Raw genomic sequence first — 22,264 nt, 5'->3', positions numbered from 1 at the left:
CTGCTCTGAGTCACACTGCGCTGAGCAGTGGAGTTTTGAGCATGCTAAGCAGGTTTGTTACAAGGACTAATTTCCCCCCCCCATTTTTTCACATCAACAAAAGCAATTGTTCATTTTCCACAAATCAAAAAAAAAAGTAATGGTTATAATATACTTCTTTTGAAAAATGTTTTGAACTAATAATTGATTTGGCTCAAACTGAATGCAAAAGGCAAGGTAAGCTCTGTAGGCATAGAAGTATTTGCTGCCCAGAATGCAGCTTACATGCACCATCTACAGTTCAATCGCCAGCATGCTGTATTTAGGAAGAAAAATCTGCTTTTGGAGGTGTGTAATGATATATGAACAACTTGCCAGATTCTTTGCTAAGAGCGTGTAGCAAAGCTGGAAAATGATGAGAACCAATCTGATCTATTTTCTAAGCCAAATCACAATTTTTCATGCATTGTTTCTGCTGTAAGACAAACCGCAAAACTGTAGGAGTATGGAGAAGGTGAGGGGGGGCGTTCCTGTAGCCCTCACAGCTGTCCTGTGTCTTGCTTTATTGTCAGCTCCTGACAGTTGGATTTATAATTGAATGCCTGGACAACCTCATTCCGTGTCCAACAGGTGGAAGCACCCTTCCCCAAATTCCTCCGTGACTCTTGGGAGCCACGTCAGTCAAGGAAAGGGGGGAGGGAGTCCGGGGGGCTCGGGCCGCACTTTCGGCTGCAACAGCCAGCTGCCCCTTTCTAATTTTAGAAGGGGTGTGCAAGAGTAGTATGGAGTGGAAAACTTTCCAAACCTCTCTCTTAAAGCTGCAATAACCAAGTTAGCATAAGCTGAGATTGTGGCGCTTGACTTTTGACTTAGTATCTGTCTCCATCCACCACTTTCAGTGCTTGGGCAGGGCTTGCTGCAGTTATCTCCGTTGCTTCACGGTTTAGAGAGCAGTACATGAAGCTGGAGCGTGTTCAGTTCTTCCCTTTCTCTCCGCTGTGGCTGTTTGCAGGTAAACGCTTGCTTGCTTGCTTTCTAATCTTACAGAATTTCACGAAATGATTGCATGTTCCATAAGAATGTCTTTCTCTCTTCTCGTGTGACGTTTGCCTGTCAGAGCTTTACGCCCGTTGGTAGGGAATCTTTGAAAAAGTAACCTAAAGTTTTACAATTAAGTTCCACTGACAGATACAGAGAATAAATAGAAGCCATCTAGAAGCAAGAACAGTAGTTGCCTTTTAATTTTATTTGACTGACTGAAACCAAATGAGTTTCATGTTTAAGAAAATACTAATGTGATGCCTTGTTTGCCTGCAGATGAGAAGGAGGAGCATGAAACTAGATTAACTGCTTCCAAGCAGAAAAGAGAAACTATGTTTAAAAGCATAATTAAAGAGGTAGTGCATTACAAAAGTGCTGAATAATTTAAATAGGCTGCCCATCCAGCAATATTAAGCTGTAAATTTAAGCAAACACCAGGTGATGATGGGCAATGTAATAATTTAATTTGCCCTTGTCTGTGATCAGGGCTCCCATACACTGCAGTAATACTGTTTTCATTGACTGAAATTGTCATTACTATTATTACTTACAGTCTTCTCCTGCATTTGGGAGGAGCAGGTTTGCTCTTTGAGGACTCAGGGGGGAATTTGGCACTGCTTACCACTTTTTCCCATTGGAGCTGTGCTCGTCGTTTGGTGTTCACATATTTGTTTTTTCCCCACTCATCTGGCAAAACAAAATCGTTTTCAAAGGTTTAACCACTGACAACTCAAGCTCACCCCTTGTTTCAAAGGAGCTATGCTTATGCTGGAGAATATACTCTGTAATTAGTCTGTGTATGTAAAAGAGCCAAATTATCCTGTAATGTTACAAGTATCCTGTAATTGTGACATGATTAAGTTCTGCATTGCCTAAGCTTCACAGCTGTAATGGTCTGTCAGTGTTTAGGGTGTTTTCATGTGGTGTTCCCATAATGGAATAATTTATAAGCAAAATGTTGACCGTTCACGAGAGGAGAAGCTATGTAAAAATAGTTTAATCCTTCTTAGTTAAAAAAGGGGGGGGGGGGGGAGCTTCAGTAGTTTTAGTGATCCTTTAGCGGTTGGGGTAGATCACTCTCCACCCCCATGCCCCCCCAAGAATTTTAGCATCTGTAGTCGAACAAGCACACTAATGACTGAAAACCTGACTCTGGTGAAGTTGTAGACAAGCCCTGAAGGAGACATTCCCAAGATAACTGTAGAAGAATTTATTTTTTCCTATTCTAATGACTTCCCTTCTTCAGTGGAAATAGTTTTGTTCTAGCTGGGCAACATCTTAGACCTATTTTTGGAACGTGGGTGGTTTAAATGCATCTTTGGGGTAGAATCTATGTGCTGGGAGACAGTGTCCGAACAAAATCCTCCGGGTTTGTGCCGACTGCTAGAAGTGAAATGGAGCCGGTGGTACTCAGTTGTTATCTCTGAAGTTTTGCAAATGTCGTTTATTTAAACAAATTTGGCAACTGGGGGACTGTAATCGGAGCCGCTTTTCATTTCGCAGAAGAATTATTTTTGTAAAGATGACTTAGCTATGAATACAAATGACAAAAAAAAAAGAAAATGGTGCCCTAGTTTCGGCTGGAGCTGCTTCAGGAATGCCAGCATCAGCGCTGGCACCGCTCCGTGAACATTGCAAAGTCCTCTTCGTGCGTCCAAACCCAGCGCTCCGCCGCAGCTCTTTTATTTTGACACCATTTGCATGGGGACTGAACCGGCAAGTCAAGCCTGCACGGCCCTGGGGGCGGAGGGAGGGGAAGATTTGAGCGAAATACTGGAAAAATACATTTTTCCGAGGCTGAGGGAAGCTCTGGCGCCCCGAGGAGCGCGGGGAATCGGACCTGCCCGCCTCGCGGGGTGCCAGGAGGGGCGGTGGGAGGCCTGGCCCCCCCCCTCCGCCCCGAGGCCCGGAGCCGCCGGCTGCCACCTCCCCCGCCGTGGGCTTCCCGGGCACCATGAAAGCTACGCTTAACCGGCGCCGGGCTCCGCCGCCCACCTCAGCCCGCTCCTCGGCCGCAGCAAGGTAGGCGGGCTGCGGGGCCGCTGAGGCGGCGGGGCCGCGCCGCGCCCAAGATGGCCGCCGCCGGGAGGGGAGGGAGGGGGGGGAAGCGGCGGGGCGCCGCCATGTCGGGAAGGTCCGCTGCGGGCCCGGTTCTCGCGAGGCTTGGCCGGTCGCTCCCGCCCTGGCCCTCGCCGCCGCCGCCGCTCCGTGTCAGTCGCTGGCCGGTAATGGCGGCGGGCCGGTGCCGCTGAGGGGACCGCCGAGCTCGGGCTCGGGGGCGCCGCGAAGCTCCCCGCCACCATTCTCTCCGCTCCCGCGGGATGCGCCGGGACCTGGCTTCGGGGCGGCCGGGCATCGATCGCCACCTCTGCCGCGACCGGGTGAGGAGGGCGCCGGGAGCCGGCCGTGCCGCCGCCTCAGGCCGCGCCGGGGCCGGGGCGGGCGGCGGGGGCTCGGCGGGCCAGGGACCGGGCGGTGCTGCCGGCTGTCACTCGGCTCGGCGGCAGCGAAGTCTCCCTCTCTTTCTCCTCGTAGTTTGAATTTGTTCCCTGCCGCTTCTCGGGGGTGGCGGAGGAGGGGGGGGAGCTCCGGTTTCGCCGTCTTTTTTCGCCTTGTATGGGAAAACCGCCCAAACCGGGTTTTTCTGTGAGGCTCCGGCCGGCTGTCCGCGTCCTGGGGCCGGGGAGGAGCGCGGCGGGGCCCCTGCTCCCCTCGGAGGCCGCCGCACTGCGCCGGGCCCCGCTTCGGAGGCCGAAACCTCGGCTCCGGTTGTGCCTGTACTGCGGGCTCGGAGCCTGCGGGCGGGGAGGGAGAGGACCGGGGTCTGCCCGGGGTGGCTCGGGGTCTGCCCGGGGTCCCTCGGGGTCTCCGGGCTCCCTCGGGGTCTGCCCGCTGAACAGGCTCGTACATCCCCCGGTGACATCTGCCCCGAGCGTTCTCCAGCTGCCTTGGTGCCATTCAGCTGGGCTGTGGTTGGCATAAAGGCTTTTACCTCACTGTGGCTTTTTTTTTTTTTTTTGGGGACGCCGTTTTCCGTGATAGAATGCCTGCTCTTGGTGTAGTTTTTCTGGAATGGTTTCCCTCTTTCTGTCCCTGGATATAAGCGGTATCTCGGCAATCAAGCGTTGCCTGGCACACTGTGTATGTGCGTGCGCGCAGAGGTGTGTGTGTCAGATAGCTTCATCGTATAGATGAACACTCCAGCGTCTTGCACTTGAAAACTTACAGCTTGACCAGTCCATTCAGTGTTCTGGTCCTCTTCAACTATTTCACAGGGCTACAGGCTTGAAAACTCATCCAGGAGCGCGACCGAAAGCTTGTGGGACAGACGCATGCGGAGCTGTAGACGGTCGGGCGCTTGTTCATCGTTTCGCACGTGAGCTCAAAGTGTTGTGTCAGACTGCGTGGAGAGGCTGAGCTACGTGAACTGCTCGCTCTGTCATACAGTTCTGGTTGCTACAACAGTTTCATTAGGTAATGCTTTGGATAATTAAATGCAACTGAGGGTGTGGCCACACGAACGCTGTAAACTGTTGAAGGCTTCGGTTTGTGTGGGTGACACTACCTTAGACAATGGTGTGCTGCATCCACTAAAGAGAGCGACTTCACTTACGTGGTAGCGACACGTTTCTACAAGGGGCCGGGGTACTGCGGAAATTACGTTGCTGATCGGTGTAGATCTTCTCGTAGAGTCCCTAGGCTAGGTGTGGTGGTAACTGAAAGAACATGATTTTAAAACTGTAAAACATTACTTTTGCACGGATTTGCGCTACTAAGCTTCCAAAGCTTTGGCGCACAGCTACAGTTTGCCACAATGACACTGGGAAGACTTTACAGATAGAGGAGTCCCAGTGTGGATGGTGTCTTTCATGTCTTGAAATAACTTAATCAGCAGTTTGTGCCACCATAGTAAAAGCATCCCTTAAATGGCTAAGAATCTGATCTTGGAATTGCTACATCTACTCTAAAGGTTTTGTTGGCTCATGTATAACGAACTTTCTGCGTCTCCTTGCACCCCTCTACCAGACGTACTGCTGGTTTCTGCTAAGAAAGTTATGTTGTGTGTTTTGTGAATAGAAGTCGTTAAAGTGATTGGTCTAGTTGACTTTAGTGTGCCCAGGTGAGGCTGTAGTCCTGTTAACATCTCTGAAGTTCGGCATGCGTTTGAAACCCGGAGCTTTAGTGCACGTAGTGTTACATTGCCGTACCTGTGGCAGTCAGGTGTAGCTGCGCAACGCAAGGTGAGCGAGTGTGATGTTTTGCTGCTGCTTCTCTTTCACCACTGTGACCAGTTCTGGCGTTGACCATGCAGCAGCCTGGTTCAGTTTGATAAACTGGTAGGAAACTAACCCAACAAAAAAAGAAGTGAATAATTTTCTGCTGGGTTAGTGAGCTGGACTGGCCGGTGACGCAGTCGGATGAGAACTGCTGCTCTCACAGAGGAGAGGCGAGGTTGTTAGGGAAGGTGGGGAGGGATATATGCATTATTTCGGCACTGTCAAGTTGCTAAATCTGCTCAACTCTACCTTAAGAATTTACATCCGGAGTGTGACTTTTTTATCAGTACAGCAGTGGTGTATGAACTGTGCTGCTGATGTATTTAAGCTAATATAGTTCATGCTGTTCAGACAAATGCGAGAAAAGGTACAGTGGTTTAATAATGATAACAAAAGGGGTTTGGTAGTTGAGTGCAGGGAGAAAACTTTCCCAGTACAGTTAATATATTAGGTATGGAGCTGGATCAGAATGTCCGAGTGTAAAATTTATCTGTAGATGTAAGTGCGTGGAAGATCTATGTGTATCATTGTGCTAATGATATAATAGACTTTAATGGACTACGCAAATGAGAATAAAATTACTTGTATGTGCAAGTGTGAAACCTTTGTCAATATACTGGAGAACGAATAGAGCAAATAAATTTAACTGATCAATTATACTAGGTCAATTGCAACTTACTGAATGCTAACACTAATTCTGGCAGTGTTTTAGCATTGTGAGAACACTCCTCGCTGAGGACAGAGTTTGACATTAAGTCCAGTCCATGACAAAAGACTGTAAAAGTTTAAAAAACAGCTACATTTTTCTTTTATATTTTCCAGTCATATTAATGTGTTGTGTTATGCTTGCTAATAGCAAATACATTGGGAGGAATTGTTGTACTGAAATAGAAAAGTCCGGATTTAGGGTTTGGACAATTAAAGCATTTAATAGGATGGAATTATTTAAATGTGAGAAAATCTTTTGTTGCTGTTTTTCGCTAGTTCAAGATAAGGTGTTCTCAGCAGAGTCCTGACACCAGTCTTTGTAATGCCAGGTCAGAGACAGTGCTGCTGGTCGCTGTTTGGCTTCTTGTGGGATTTTGGTGTTTTTTGTGTTGTTATTGAGACATTTTTTCAGACGCTGCTTCTGAGTGCAATTTCGGAGCAAAGGCATCAAACATGAGAAAGTGACATTTGGAACGTTTTCCCTTAAGTTTTTGTGCACTTTATTCTGCTTTGAAAGAAAATAGCAATCAGCCTGCAGTTGAGTCGGCTGCAGATGAAGTTGCTGCTCTGCTCCCCTGTCCTTGGTGTTGTTGAGCAGCTGAAAGCTGTTGTCTTAGACTCTCAAAATGGGCAGGTCTGGTTCTCGTACTTGGCCAAGAGGATTGCCTGTGGATTCTAAGAAGACTCCCTCAGTGGAGTGTTCCTTGTCAGATGAGACAGGACTTGTTGAAGACCTTAAGCGTATTCTGCGGAATGGCTTTATTTTGGACTGCAAGAATTGAAATAGTCTAATGTGCAGTTTGTAGTCACTGGAGATGGAACAAGTGAACTTCTGTGTTGAAGGCCAAGGAGACAAAGGCAGGAGTATTTTATTTGTTCTTGGAACTACAGTACGTTGCTTATTTTCTTTTCTGTCACAAGTGCAATGATCTGTGAAGTCAAAGAAAATACAGAACATGTGAATGGATAGGCAAACCCTCGCGTGCATCTCCTTAATAAATGGATGCATTCTCTGTGCCTTTGTGCTCGGATTTCTTCACGAACAATAAATCGAGTTACGTTAGCTGTCACAACATTCATTTCAGTAGATTTCCTCAGAGTACCTCCTAGCATGTGATGCAGCAGAGCAAGACATTCAATGCTTTTTACTTTCAGTAAAACCGCTAATCCATTTTTTAGTGCCAGGGGTTTTTTTTCGTCACTTTTACATCACTTGTGATGAAGCAGAGACATTTTTGGAAGTTTTCCTGTCTTCTCGTAGCAGAATGGTGTTGTAAATGTCCATCCTCAGCGCACGGTTGGAAAGTCAGATTCAGTAATGTTTCATTTATAGAGAAATCTTCACAATAGTTTGGATGCAAATTTGGTAGCTGACTGATGCAAGTGATTTAATCTTGGAGCTCATGAAGTGTATTTGTATTTTTCTACTATATTTTCTGACATTTGATGGAGGTATGACTGTTGATGTCATTTGTCTTCCTCGTTCACGGTTAGAGGTAGTGACATGTGCTTTGAAATTCTTCGCTGCTTTTCTGTCTGCAAGTGTGTGATGTATCTTGATTGCTCTTTTTTTTTTTTTTTTTGTCTTACCTTAATATCCCTAAAAGCTTTTTTAGGTGTTTCCAGTTTAAGACAGATCAAATTTTACTGGTATATTTCTTTTACTTTTGAAGCTTTTTTTGTTTCAATTATTATTTTCCAAAGTCATAATGATTAGAGTGTGAGTTCTTCTGATACATTTACTGTTTACATTACAAGACAAAATGCTCAATATTAACTAAAATTTTAGTCATTCAGAGCAGCCAGCAGTCACAGTCTCCTTGGGCATTGTTGGTGTTTGTTACTTCCAGCTTTTTCTTGCATCAGCTTTACATAGTTGCATCCATCGTCATTACATACAGCCTCGCTCGTGGGGTGCAGTGCAATGGGGATCAGTAAAACATTTCTAAGTGGGATGGTATTAGCAGCCAGTCACATTAAATACCAGCAAAGTACGTGTAAAGGCACTCTGAGTAGTTTGAACCCGTTGACTCTTTAGCTCAGCATCGCTTAAAAATCATGAAAAGAAAAATCTCCAACTTTGTAGCAGGAATAATTTTATAGGAGCAAAGCAGAGATAACAGGCTCAAGATCCTGTGGTGGAGAAGTGTTTAAGATGAAGTTTGTGTCTATGAAGCACTGGGCTGTTGGAGTTGTACTTGGATTTTGAATATTATCTTCCTTTCAGAAACTTTGCCCTTGAAATACCTTTCATTTGAAGGCTTATTATATAAATGAACATTGAAAGAAGGTGAGGGGAGGACCCGTCTGATTCTGCAGTCGGCTGTAGATTCTGGAGATGTGGCACTTTTTTGACAAATACGTCATGCATTTGTTGTTTGAGCTGGAATTTGTCCTCAGTCCCGAGGAAGGTCAGTGAATCACCTGCGTCTAACCACTTTGAGAGACAAAGTTTTCTCGAAATATGTTGAGGCCAAAAATAAAGTATGTTACCGTAGTATAAAAAAGCATTTTAAAAGCCCATAAACATAACCAAAAAAAGTCTTAGAACACTGTATTACAGATATTTTTAGCTCCCATTTAAATGGGATAATGCAATATGGTAAAAGCTCAGATTCCAGAAAAATTAGTAGGTAAAGGTATTTGTATTCCAGATTCAAGCAAGCCATCATAAATTGTATTCTGTGGTATTTGAGGAGACATGGAAAGTGTTTCTGGCATCTTTAAATAGAAATTCCATTACTTTCATTGGACTGGCTCAGAAAAACAGTTTGCTTGAGTAGGTCTGATCGTGTCTGTCCACCTGCGTCTGCCTGGTACTGCCAGCAGTGCTGAGCTGTAGCTGCACGGACTGGAGCCCCAGAGGGTCCTTAGGATTTGGAAGTCAACTTCAAATTATTTGTACTTGGAACCTTAAAATGTTTTTGTTAATAGGAAAAAAACATCCCTGAAATGTTTTATTTGTCTCTGTGCCCGTTTCCATCATGGACAAGTTACCTGCACTGTGCAAGGTGTGGGTACAGTGGGACACACCAGCGCAGGGCATATTGACTCCAGTAGTATCTCCACGGGTAAGAAGGTGGTGAAGGGGATGGTTCTCATTTTTCCCAGTCCCACTCACTCTCCTTGAGGGAAAGGCAGTAGCAGCTTCAGGCATTTGCTCTCGGGGAACGACTGTAGGTTATAATACGTGACAGCAGCTAGTACAGGAGTGCGACTGATCTGGCTGTTACTCGGTGTTTTCATTCCTTCCCATTCTGCTTCCATGGAGGTTGTAGTTTATGGTATGACATAGCTAAAACTAGTAAAGCGAAAAGAACTAAAAGCTGCTCTTACACCTTACCACATTCCCAGTCTACTTTCCTTTACCACATAATGCCACTGACTTTTCTGCCTAGGCAGGAGAGACCAAGGCATAAAGAAAGGAAAAGATGGCTTCTTTTATTGGTGCTGCTGCCTTGTCGTAGTTTAAACTGTGTGAAGTGCTGCCCTCGTGCACTGTGTATCCAGTTTGTAGAAAAACCTGCCACTTTGGGTCTTAAACATTTAAGAATATCCTGCAGAAGTCAATATCAATAATTGGTTTCTTTCCCTCTTAGCAAAGCTTGATCTTTTCTTTTGTGGTACTCCTTTCATTTGGTATCCCTTGTGTTTTTATAAGAAACAAAGTCTGGAGGAATACTGTTCCCTATCCATACTGGGGTTTTTTTGCACAACCACTAAGTATTAGTGAAAAGAAGTGGGTGATCGCTTGCTCACATTCTCTGCCTTCTCTGAGGCTGTGATTCAATTTCCTCTCCCGTTTCTTTGTTTCAGTGCCATGACTTCCGAGTTTCCTCTTTTCTTAGCAAAGCTGTGCTACTAAGGGAAAAAAATCATACTGGGAGTGCTTGAAAAACTTTACAATTGGACCGGTATATCAGTTTCTTTTCTTCCTTTTTGCTGCTCTCTGTGCTGATTCTTCAAAAGTTCATTCCATTTCTCTCTCCTTCCTGCCTTTCTCCATTCTCTTCCTTTTTATATCCTGCTTCTCTCACCACTTTGCTTTCTTTTTTTCCCATCCCTGTTTTTTTCATCGCTTCACATTTTTGTGTACCTTTGCTGAGCATATTTTACTTTTGTATCTCTCATTCCTTTTTAAAGGCTGTGCTCTTAACTGTGTTGACTTGTTACTTTGTTATCTGTTGTACCTTTCAATGCCATTCTTGGTAGGTTTGGTAGTAGGTCTAGTGCTGGTTTCTCGTCTTACTTTTTTGTTTGGCAGTGGTTTTCTCTTGTTTCCTTTTCCTCCTTTCTGGTGTCTTCTCATGCACTTTCTGAGCTGTCAGTTCTCTTCAGTGTCTTCCCATAGGAACAGTGTTTGTAGAAGAGAGCGGTTATCGTGTCTTGTGGCCGTGTCATGTCCGTCTCCGCCCCCCCCCCCTCCAGTTTCTTCCAGGAGTTTGGAGTTTATCCTTTTGTTGCTAGTTTCCCTAGTTTCCTCTTCAGTCCTTATCTGCAGGGGCTCTGCTGTGCCTTCTCTTGTGTAATTTTTTTTTTGTCGTGGACTAATGAGTAAAGAACGAGATGGGCATGTGATGTGGGATTAAAATTTCAGAACACAATGGTGTTTGTATTTTAACCATTCACCCCAGATGAGTCTTGGCAAACCAACCTTGAATGAACCTATGCAGGGTGTCTGTGTCTACCAGTGAGCAATCAAATCACCGGGAGATTGTGCTGCTGATTCTGGAGTCTTCCACCTTTTTTTTTCAACAAACTTTTAAGATCCTCATAGCCTTATCCAGCCTGCAGATAACCTTTTGCCATCACTCCTGTCTCCTCAGAAGTTCTTTGGCATTTTGGCTGTTGAGCTCATTTCTTCATTTAGTTTAGCAAAAAAAATCTTTTTGAAGCAGTCATTGCAGAATGTAATTTTAACAATGTGTTTCTTCTTAAAGTTGTTCATGGGACATTAAGACAACTTTTGTATTAATGTAAAATGTATTTCAAAAGTAATTTAAACTTCCTTTGTATAATTTTTTAGTTTAGTATTATTCTCCGATCAATATTCCTATCAGTGTATTTTAGTGTTAATTGGTCCACTACCCTGTATGCCAGTCCTGTAAATAGATGTGGCAACTGTGTCTTCGTTTATTTCTTTTTTTCTCCCCCACCCTCTAGCTGTACTCGTGATAGCACTAAATTGTCTTCTCTGTCTGGTTTAACTCCTTGCAGAGACAGGGTATTGAATTATGCAAGTGCTTGGGTTTTGTAGGGTGCTGCTTATTTATGTAAGCTGTGACAAGTGAAAGAAGTTATTCTGTTAATCTGTAGGAATTCAAAGGTTGGTGGGAATCAGCATGATTTGTAGGTGGGTTTTGAAAAGCTGCTGAATTTCTCCCACCTTTCCGAAGGAGAGGGACATCTGAAAAGCAAACCCTTACAGTTACGAAGATTACGTCGCGACTGAAAGCTACTGCAGTGTTGCCTTCCTGAAACTGTAGACAGCTCCAGAACGCGCAGTTCTTGCGGGTCTGTGTTTCCAGCGACAGCGACCTGAGTTAAGCAAACCTGCTCGGTGGATCTCCGCTGGCTGCGCTGAAGCCAGTAAGCATTGTAGGGTATGCTTGAAGCCGGCGCTGCAGGTATTCGTTAGGAGAAATACAGCGGAGCGCTTTGTGATTGCTTCCCAGCTTGTACAGAAAGGAGGAGAGGTTGAGTGGCCTTTCACAGCGGGGCGTCGTATGCTTTTGAACCAAGGCACTGAGACAGAATTACTGACCGTTGGTGATCATCACACATCTGTGAGTTATAGAGCTAAGGTGTTCCCCAAAGTGTGTTCACTGTTTGTCTGACTCTTATTCTTTTTGGCTTGGGTAGAGGACTGCTTGAGTATCAGGGTGAAAGGCAGAACAAGGAATTTCAAACCTTTCCAATTAATCTCGTACTTTTTGTAGAGAGTTAAGGACTACATTGAGTGTATTACAATACTGTATTCACAGGGCATCATAATGTAAACTATGTAGATTTGTGTGTGTATAATAGCAAGAACAATTCTAGTCCCTAAGTTCTCCTATCTAGACTAGTAATTCTGATGATAAGAATAAATCACAAGCAGTTACACGAAGAGGGATACTTAATCCCTTAAGAAATGGTTGCTAGTACAGAAATTCTTGTATGCTAAATTTACACATTGAGTAGGTTTTGTTATGTTTGTGTTTGGGCAAGAAACTGGTACTGGTATGATACGATATTTGCAGTGGCTCTGAAAATTGGTTCTTTATACAAAATTCCCCCATATTTGTTTTCTACATTTCTAGCACAACAGCCCTTTGCTCCAGTGATGGAGAAGATCAATTAGACGATTTCCAGGGCAGGGCAGTGTTAGGATTTACAGCACAGATGATGGGAGGCACAAAGCTGCTGTTCTGCCTGAATGAGCTCTGCAGCACCTGTCCTAGAAGCAGAATTTTCTAACTTCACTTGGCTTGCTGCCCATAACTGGATACTCAAAAAACAAAGCACCCCCACTGCTTTGTAGAATTTCTGCATTACTGTGGACTTCACTAATGTGTGTGTGTTTTCCTGTGCCTGCATGTATAAGCTCACATACCTTTTCCATGCTCTTTCGAACATTTATTAGGATTCTTTAAAGAAAGGCAGAAGAAGACCTGTGTTCTAGATAGTGTTTCTTGGGGCGTAAGAATAGTTTTGTGGGATAACTTACTGCCATAAATACAAGCTGTTTAACTGAATGTGAGGACCAAACTTCACCGTTGGTCGCTGTGAGTATCCTTAAAACCATATATGATAAAAATCCTTGTCACAGAAGGTACAGACAATGATCTGTTCCAGTAAGTGATACGCAGTGTTAATTTTGTGGGATGTTTGGTCACCTTTTATCCGAAGAATGACCTTTATGTTTGAATGCCCTTTTATGTGGCACACCGTGTAGGGAAGGGAAAACAAAAGACATTTTCAGAAATTAAGAAAATAAGAAATATGATATCTGGGAGTGGATGAGATAAGAGAGGGGAAAATGTGCCTTTATGACTCTTTCAGAGTTCTGGAACTTCCTGTGTGAATTCTGTGGTCACCTCATTTTTTCTTTCCCTAAGAGAAATGTTCTCAGTCAGTCGTGAAGATGGCTCAGTAAGCGCGTGCCACCAGATGGGAGGTCCTTGGTGAGAGGGCAGCCGCAGCGCTGACCAGGCAGAGTGCTTGTTGGCTGTATCAGCTCCTCTTGCATCTCTTTAACTTACTTTTTTTCCTTATGCAGCACACCTTGAAAGTCTGTTACAACTTTACCTATGACATTCCATCTTTTGCAGTGAAAGTAATGAAAAACAACTTTTTGCATAGAATATCTGACTTTTCCTTAAAAAAAAATATTTTGAGAAATAACTTTTTGCATAAATTACCTGCCTTTTCTTTTTTAAAAAAAAATATTTTGAGAAATAACTTTTTGCATAAGTTACCTGCCTTTTTTTTAAAAAATATTTTGAGAAATAACTTTTTGCATAATTACCTGCCTTTTCTTTTTTAAAAAAAATATTTTGAGAAATAACTTTTTGCATAAATTACCTGCCTTTCCTTTTTTAAAAAAAATATTTTGAGAAATATATTTTTGCATAATTACCTGCCTTTTTTAAAAAAAAAATATTTTGAGAAATAACTTTTTGCATAAAATACCTGCCTTTTTTTTTTTTCTTTTTAAATTCCTGATTAGCTGCTTTTTTTTTCCTCCTTTACAAGAAAATCCTCTGGTGACAGTGGCTGCCTGGTTTGTCGCTCAGAGGTCACACGTTTTTAGATTCACTGCGAGTCTGCCTTTGAAGTTCACAGGAAGACAAGGGCAGCTCCAGTCCCGTCTTTTTTCCCGGCTGCATGTCCTGCTGCGCGGCTCTGCTCTGCCGCTTCTCTGAACAGAGACAGAGGACACGTTCGTCTGTCCTTGGTGGAACTGAGTGTTTTCGCCAAGCATGTGTAGGTTCAAGCCATGTGGTGCTGCCTCTGTTACCCCTTCACGCGTAGTATTTCGGTGCGGTCATCTGCAGGCTTGCTGGACTACTTACTGCTGTGATCCAAATTGCGCGACCTCTGGGTTTCCTTTGTATCAAGTTCACTTTTCTTTGTAACAAAGAAGAGTGAAAGCAAAACCCTCTTTATCCACAGAATTACGTGGTTTCTGAAAAATTGCAGGCTCTAAACGCATCTGGGATTTGGTGCTGAGTTTCTGATCTTGTTAATGATGTAAGTTTGAAGTCGTCAGGTGAGGTGCGCAATCATTGTAGCGATCGAGGTTATCTTCTCTTTAGCATAAGATACATTTGTTGTTACTTGATACCTCTCTGATCCTTCCATGGCTGTTTTTTTTGTAGGTAAGCTGGCACCATGTGGAGCAACAAGTCAAATGAGGCACCTCTCCAAAATCCGATACATAACCAAAACAAGGATTCTACCAGAGGTATGGATTTTCTCTGTGTTATGGCCTTGTTTTGGAAGGTGTTTTGGCATGAGTTGTTTGAAACTTTGGGGAGTTTTGACAGAAAGCATTCTCCTGCCTCCATTTGGAAGCGAAGGCCATGTGTTCCGTGGCTTGCTTTTTGCTGAGGTAGCAGTTTCATACGCTGATCTGCCGAGTATTTGCTGATCGGCGTTAGGAATTGCCGACCTGTGATACGGTTTCCAAGATGGCACAGAGACAGAGCTTTTTGGAGTGCTGTAGAGGAGGAGCAGTGCAGGAACAGAAATTGGGAACTGGAGGCTCTTGAAAGAAGTGAAGAGGAGCCCGAGAGGCCGTCGCTCCTGACTCTTGCTCCCTTCGAAAGTGCTGAAGAGCTGAAGACACTTGAATAGCAGTGGTACGTTGCCACTAAGGTGACTTGCAGCACTTTTGTCTCCCTGAACTGGAGAAATCCTGTTAGCTTTTTACTGTCATGATTGCTCTGTAATTTAGGAAAGGAGGGGGAGGTGGAAAATGTCAGTACATCCCCAAGAGGGAGAAAGCGCTAGTCTGTGGAGCAGCAGAGTCGCATGTGCAGTCTGTGGTTCAAGATCAGTCTTATGATCTCCACTAGGCATAACTGGACTCCAGAAGTTATTTTGAAAGTAGAGACAGGTTATTATTTTATCTGTAAGAGAACATTATTGCTGATTGTTTCCTGCGATACCTTCGGTTTCTTTTAAAATTACATACTTTGTGGAACTGAGGTGTTCTGTAGACGTGAAGCACCATCTCTCCAAGACGAAGTTGTTTCTGTTCGATTTCTGTAACCCTCTTCCTTTGTGTCATTGCATCTTACCTGAAATGAAGTTGGCAGCTTTTTTACTCTAAGGAAAAGATTTTTTTTTAATATATATTTTTTTAAAACTCTCTAATACTACTACTCTCCATGGTTCTGATGCACGTTAAGGTTTTGGATGTTGTGTTGTGTAAACCATTAGATTAGAAGAAAACCATTAGAAATCAAAAGAAGAGGGGAACTAAGGAAGTAAATATTTTTAGAGGGAAATACTGCTGCATCCTACGGAACTGGATTGCGCATACAGTGCGTGCTATCTGTTTTACATTAAAAGGCTGAAGCTGATTAGTGCCTCCTGCTTGTTCTTTGAAAACATTGCTTCTATTTTGTTTGTAGAGTGTACAGTTAAAGATTAGTGTTCAAAATTCACATGTTCAAAACTTGTTTTTTGAGTAGGCTCTTTCAGTGACCAAGTATTCATGCTTAGTTTACTGAAGAAAATAATGAAAGGGGAAAAAAAAGTAGCTGAACTCTAGTGCAATGGAAAAATGTAAGATATTTGTGTTGGGTTAGATAACCAGCTTTATTTTGCCTTGTAAACGTCTTCTATAATGTGTGGTATATTTGATTTCAATTGTAATAATGCATTCAACCTAATTTAGTGAACTCATTAAATTTTACATTAAATACTTTATTGCTCTGTTAAGATGAGTCTTGACTGAGAACAGCCTTTCGTAGAGGAGGCTTACAACCTGAAACTGAGTCATGAAAAGAGCTTGATTAGTGAGCCCATGAAAATTGTTTTGAAGCAATATTTTATTTCATTGTTTTCCATGTACTAATGAGAAATTTATTTCTTTGTTTCTGCCCTGTAAGATCTAACTGCAGCATGGGCTACTTTTTCTCAGACTAAAGCTGCTGTAAGTACTGATTTTTTTCTTTTGTGTGTTTTCTTTTTTTTCTTACTCGTTTTCAAATCAGTTAACCAAAGTATTATCTTGCTCAGTGATTGTCTGTTAAACAAGTGGACAATAGGGCGAGCAGTTGAAGCACCTGCATGTCGAACGTTGTTGTATTTTGGAAAAACTTTTCCATCCACAGTAGAAGAAATTTTTTCCACAGCAAACTTAATCTTGAGTATAGTAATACCTGCTAAGTCTTGAGGGTAATGGTACCTTTCTGATTAAGAAAGTGTTGACTTCTAATTTTTGTGAAAACTTGAAAAAATAGCGCTCCCCTACTTACCCAAACCAGTCAGAAATTGGGACACCACCAGTGTATTTCATAATTTTCCATCTCTGTCTGAGCTTTGGGATTGCTGTCTTTCTATGGGACCTTAACTTAGGTGCTTAAGATATCACATTAGTTTCTAAATCCTGGCTTCAGTGAAGGTTTTTCAAGGAATTCAGCTCTTTCCCATAGCTTGGTCCCTATCTTTTGTAATAGCTGAGCATCAGTGTGGGGTTTTACATGTGGAATCTTGTATCATGCTCCATTTTCAGAAGAGTGTTATAGAATTTATTCCAAGTGGAATTAATATTTCATTCAGGCCAAGCATTAAGACTCTGAATGGCATGTTATTATTAATTTTTTCACAACAGCATTTGTGGAAACAAAATTATGTAACAAAGTCTAACTTAGATAATCTTTTTAAACAAAACTTAATAATCTGACATAGTTTCTGTCTGTAAGGCTATACAGTTTTGCAACACCAGCCTAGTGAAGTTCCTTTTGCCTGCAGTTTTATTCTTTATAAAAATGAGGAAAAAATTGACAAATTAGAGAAAAAAAACTGTAGCTTAAAAATTGAAAACAATATTCTAATTCGCATTATCTTCAAATTCTAGCTACGTCATATAGAGAACAAATTGGAAATAGCTCCCTCCAGCACGGCTGTGTTCGATTCTGTCATGGATGCCAAGAAGCCCTCTGCTAGCGCTAGCAGGAAAATAAGCAGAAAGGGTATGTATTATTGAGGACATAGCGTGTAGGACAGGGTAAAGCCACTGCATTCTGGAAAAACTTGGATTTCTCCTCCCTGCCCCCAAGGTATCTCCTGCTAATGATATTTATTCATGAAACTCTAACTTCCCAGGAAAAACTAATGTTTTCTTCCCTTAGCTTAGGAAGGGAAATGTGCTGCATAGTCACCTGGCTAGAGTGAGTGACAGGGCTTTCCCCGCACTGTGAGTGAGCTCTGATACTGTGTTTTTGTGGGGGGTTTGGATAATGAGTGTATATGCCTATGTTTACACTGGAATAGCTGTTTTATGTTTTTTAATGTTTTTCAGCTGTTACACCCAGATAGAATGCTAAATCTGGTACTTCCTTTTTTCTTTCATTTAAGGAGAGCGTTTGCGTATAAGAAATAATACCTCGTTTTAAATACTATTTAGAGCATTCTGGTAGTGTGCCACTGGAGAAGAACAGACAGATCGACCTCTAGTGGCAAGACAGTCAACTTTCACAGATTTAATTACTTATAATTAATGTTTAAGCATTATTATCCATCTTTAAATATGATCATTGTTTCAAGCACTTGCCACCTCGCTCCTAGCTGTTGAAATCAGCTTGTTGAAAAAGGAGGAGTACTCCAAATGCTCTTTTGGAGTGCTGCTCGAACCCAGGAAAAACTGCATTCTTGATTGTTCAGCGCCAGGAGCTTTCTCTTTATGGAGAGATAGGTACATAGAGGATTCTTTGGTTTTTGCTTCAGCTTCCTGGTCCTCCAGCCAAAATAAAACAAGCAAGGACAAGTCCTCACGCAGCCCTCTTCGAGCGACCACTCTGGAAAGCAATGTGAAAAAAAGCAATCGTGTGGAATTTCATGAACCATTGACTTCATACAGGTTAGTGCTGGGACAATTGGCTACGAAAGAAAAATATGCTAAGATCAGAATTAAGCTGATAGTGATGTTTTTTACAACTTCTCAAAAATTGATTTACTTCCTCCCCTACCCACATGAGCAGCATGTTGGACAAAAATGTCTTCCTTTTAAAAAAATGTTGCAAATTTAGTTTTTGTTCAGTGAATGCGAATTTAAAGTCACATAAGTTGAAATGGGGCCATATCATCCAGTTGATGGGGTGGTGGCCCCAGTAGCCTGATAGTGTTGAGAAGTATTTAGTTTCAGTAATAAGGACCAAAAAGAGTGTTTCCTCATGCTTTTCCAACTTTTTTTCATTAGTTCTTCAGCACGTGTTTCCAGATGTATTACCATAAGACAGTGTAGAGCAAGAACATCTAGTGTTAAAGATGCATTCAGTTTTTGTGTGTGTGAGAAAGCAGATGAGAACAGCTGTATCAAGGAGAAAAAGTGGCACAGAATATTGCAGGCCGTAGCGTGGTGGGGTGTAAGGAATGAAGGTAAATACGGAAAGCCTGTTTTTCCTAGCCTCTGTTAAGTACTGTAGTGAGTATGAGATGCCTCAAAAGCTTTCAAAAAGAAAGAGTACCTGCAGCAGAAATTAACTAGTTATAACTTGCAATAATATCAGAGCTTAGATGCCTTTTACCATAACTTCTTCAATTCCTTGTGTTTGGTAAGCAGTGTGTGTTCTTTTCACAGGCATCCCCGACAAATAGCTTGGTTGGGTTGGTAATAGTTTTTTTATTGGGTTCTAACACATCCTTTGCATTTTTTCTAGATGTTCTCCTAGTGAAGTCAAATTGATTTTGACTGGTTAGAGTGGAGATGGGACGGTTTTCTTAATTCCACTACATCTCTATTAATAATTGTTATCCTAACATCTAAGTTTTGGTCTCCTTTTCCACTTCTTGTGTCAGCTGTGGGGTTCTTCTTGTTCCTTGTTGTATGGAAGGCTGATTTGGATCAGTTGTGTAATCTTGGGTCCATTTTGTTAATTGAACATCTCTGTTGTCTACCCTGTCTGGAATAACTTACATACATCGGTTATTAGTTCTAAAAACATGTAGTAAATTCAACAGACTTCAGGGAAGAGAAGAAAATGAGAGCAGCTAGACTCATGCCGTTATATCCAATGGAAAAAAATAGCTTTCTTACAGTAAGAAGACTGCGTGGCATTGGGGGGATTAATATGGGGATTAACATCAGAGCTGCTACGTTAACACATTGCTCCTCCTCTGAGAACAGCCTGCAGCCAATGCTTGAAGTGTGCGGAGGAAAACAACGTTCAGTTCACTCTGAAGTTCTTGTCAGGGGCTTGCCTTTTTAGTACTCAGATACAGGGCAGGTTTTTTTGGTGCAGTTTATTGGTTTTCTCAGCTGATGGATGTGCTGTTGAGGAGCTGTACATGTGTACATTGCTTTGTTTTAGAGAACATATTAATTATGCTTCTCCCAAGTTTTACACTTGGCTTTTGTGTAAAGCTTTTTTAAATTGAAGGGCAACATTACTCCTTGCTGATTTTTCTACAAGTCCTAATTTCAGCTTTTCAGCTTTATGTATAGTCCTGTTCAGACAGAGAGCGCAGAAAACCAAATGTTGAACAGAGCCTCTTTCAGTTTCGTCAGACTTGTGCTATTAAATGTGTGGTGATCAAACCTTATAAGAACTTGCCTTTAAAGTGGAGACAAGGTATAGGAAGTCATTCTTTTAGGTAATGAACATGCTGATTGCTGGGTTGGAAAGTCCTACAGTTGTGTTTCTGATGGTGACTTTTTTTTTTTCTCCTTCTGTTACATCAGAGATACATACAGTTCTCTGTCTTATCATGGTTCCAGCCAACTTGAGGCCAAGCAACTGCTCTCTAGTTTGGACCTCAGCGAAGCAGAAGGGAAGACTGAAATAACCAGCCGCCTGATACATAACCAAGATGAGTGGGATCTACACAGCAGAGATTTTGAAAGCCCGTGTTCTTCTGCTGCAGATGAGACTGTTATTAGGTATTTGAACGACCGACCAGCAATTGATGCCTTGCAGAATAGTGAGCCATTTCTTAAGGTTGCAACACCTCCAAGACTGGAAGAAGAAAAAAATAGTGGCTCCACAGGGGATGAGAGTAGCAGTAAAACTACTCAGAGTAACACATCCCAGGACAGTAAACTGAAAGTGTCTTCCCCTTCTGCCATGAGTACTTCTAGTGCTCATAGGCTGGAAATCTTGAAACAGCGGCGGCATGATGCAAAGTTGGAGAGGCTGAAGGAGCGGATTCGAAAGCAGTGGGAGCATTCTGAAGAGCTAGGTGGCAGAGGGCAGCTCTCGGGCTATGCTGAGCAACCTGTTGTGATCACAAACGTGGAGAATGCGGTGACTCCCAAAGTCAGAAAGGTGGCAGCTGCACCAGCTGCTCCATCATACAGAGGTACGGAGGTGCAGAATCGCTTCCTGTGGGTTACACGTGGTGAAGGAGCGGAGTCCAATTCATTGAGCAATATATCAAGGCATGGACACAACTCGTAGCTGTGTTTGGGCAGTACGGGAGGGGATGCATGGTTTGATCAGATATGGACAAGAAAGGAAAGAAATTCTTGCCAATTTACAGAATTGTGGATTCTTTTGAAATTCTTCCTATCCTTAAAAATTACTATTAGAAAGAAGTTCACTGTATTAGTGGTTGGGTTTATTTTGATATTTTCTTATGGTCCCAGAGGTTTGTAACATGGTATTGACTGAGAAAGTGTTTTGCATTTTTAATAATCTTTTCTTGATCCCCTCTGCTGTTTTTCAAAGGTGAGCAGGTGGCAGACTGGTATATTGCTTTCTTCTAACTCAGCATTAGAAATTCAAGTAGTTCCTTTCTTGCTTGGCAGTTTCCCATCCCTTCCACCCTGAGAAGCTTTATTTACGTTTTACACAGTTAATTTAAACTCTTAAATTGTTTGCTTCCAGGTTTCAATCCTGCTGAAACAAAGATTCGTGCTCCAGATGGAAAGATCTGGCATGAGGAAGAATTCCACATTAGTCGGGAGCTGTATAGAGATATAGCACTCCAATTAACAGGTGAATTACAAACGGAATTGATTAAGCTGTACAATGTTCTCTGAGAGGCTGAGAAATTTATTTTGTACAGGTTCACAAAGTCATGGAAACAAAAAATTAAAGCAATGAGTGTTAAAATATATTGTACTTCTCTCCACAGGAAGAGTAACTTGTTGAACACTGAAATGATAAAAAAAAAAAGTGTCCTTATCATGGAGTAGTTTGGGTTGGAAGGGACCTTTAGAGGCCATCTACTACAACCCCCCTGCCGTGAGCAGGGACATCTTCACCTGGATCAGGTTGCTCAGGGCCCTGCCCAACCTGACCTTGAATGCTTCCAGGGATGGGGCATCGACCACCTCTCTGGGCAACCTGTGCCAGTGTTTCCCCACGCTCATTCTCTCATTAAAATACTTTTAATAGAAAGTCAAGTACTGAAAAGAATCAAATTATGGCTTTTCTTTGAAACAGGAATTAAAAGTCTTCATTAGAACAATTTTTATATAATTTTGTAACTTCTTTATATATGTTTGTGTGAGTGCATTCGATTTCCTGTTTAAAAAGACAAAACCAAACCACTTTTGCATTTTGATGAAGCGTATATTATCTCATGGGAACAATTTTGATTTTTTTTTGCCAGCTTTAACGCTGTTAAAGTGATTCGGGCACCGTATGTTGAAGCCTGAATTCTGCTTCCTTCAATGTAGTGTTAACAAATTGTCAATCCTGAGGCTGCTGTGGGAACTGTTAGTGGTTTAGTTGGAACGTGTCGATAGCTGAAGGGGACATGGGGGCGCATCTGCTGTGAAAAGTCTCTGGGAATACTTATTTAAAACACAGTAGACAGCCTGCAGTAAAAGGAGTATTCCTTCAGGTATATGAGGTGGACATGAGATTATATGGTGTTAGGTTGGTTCAGTATCTCTGAACTTATAGAACTTTATTGCTTGACATCAGAATAATCCAAGTCTTGAAGTTCTTGGAGAAATTTATGTCCCAGAGGTTTGTACACGAGGACTTTTTTTAGAGGATTTCCCAGGATTCCGTGAGGAGGAACAGGTCGGCCAGAAGAAGGTTTAAGAAACTTTTTAAATAATCTGGATTTTATTTAATCTATAACTCTTTTAA

At 42.4% G+C, this 22,264-nt stretch overlaps 1 protein-coding gene across 14 annotated transcripts in view; it reads left to right on the top strand.

Moving 5' to 3' along the window:
* Positions 1-763: 763 nt before the first annotated feature.
* Positions 764-22,264, top strand: part of CEP350 (centrosomal protein 350) — an 82,220-nt gene continuing 60,719 nt past the window's right edge. For 9 of the 14 annotated variants that reach the window (XM_075422536.1, XM_075422530.1, XM_075422537.1 and 6 more), the window contains exons 1-7: positions 3,213-3,401; positions 14,369-14,454; positions 16,109-16,152; positions 17,080-17,194; positions 17,949-18,081; positions 19,903-20,519; positions 21,047-21,157. In XM_075422536.1, coding sequence (XP_075278651.1) covers positions 14,382-14,454; positions 16,109-16,152; positions 17,080-17,194; positions 17,949-18,081; positions 19,903-20,519; positions 21,047-21,157 — 1,093 coding nt within the window. In that variant the 5' untranslated portion in view covers positions 3,213-3,401; positions 14,369-14,381. The other 5 variants (XM_075422526.1, XM_075422524.1, XM_075422527.1 and 2 more) reach the window with 5 other exon arrangements.

Source organism: Opisthocomus hoazin, chromosome 6 (assembly GCF_030867145.1).
Source record: "Opisthocomus hoazin isolate bOpiHoa1 chromosome 6, bOpiHoa1.hap1, whole genome shotgun sequence".
NCBI classification, from domain to species: domain Eukaryota; kingdom Metazoa; phylum Chordata; class Aves; order Opisthocomiformes; family Opisthocomidae; genus Opisthocomus; species Opisthocomus hoazin.
Note: the sequence above shows the minus strand (reverse complement) of the source record. Positions and strands in the feature narration are given on the sequence as shown.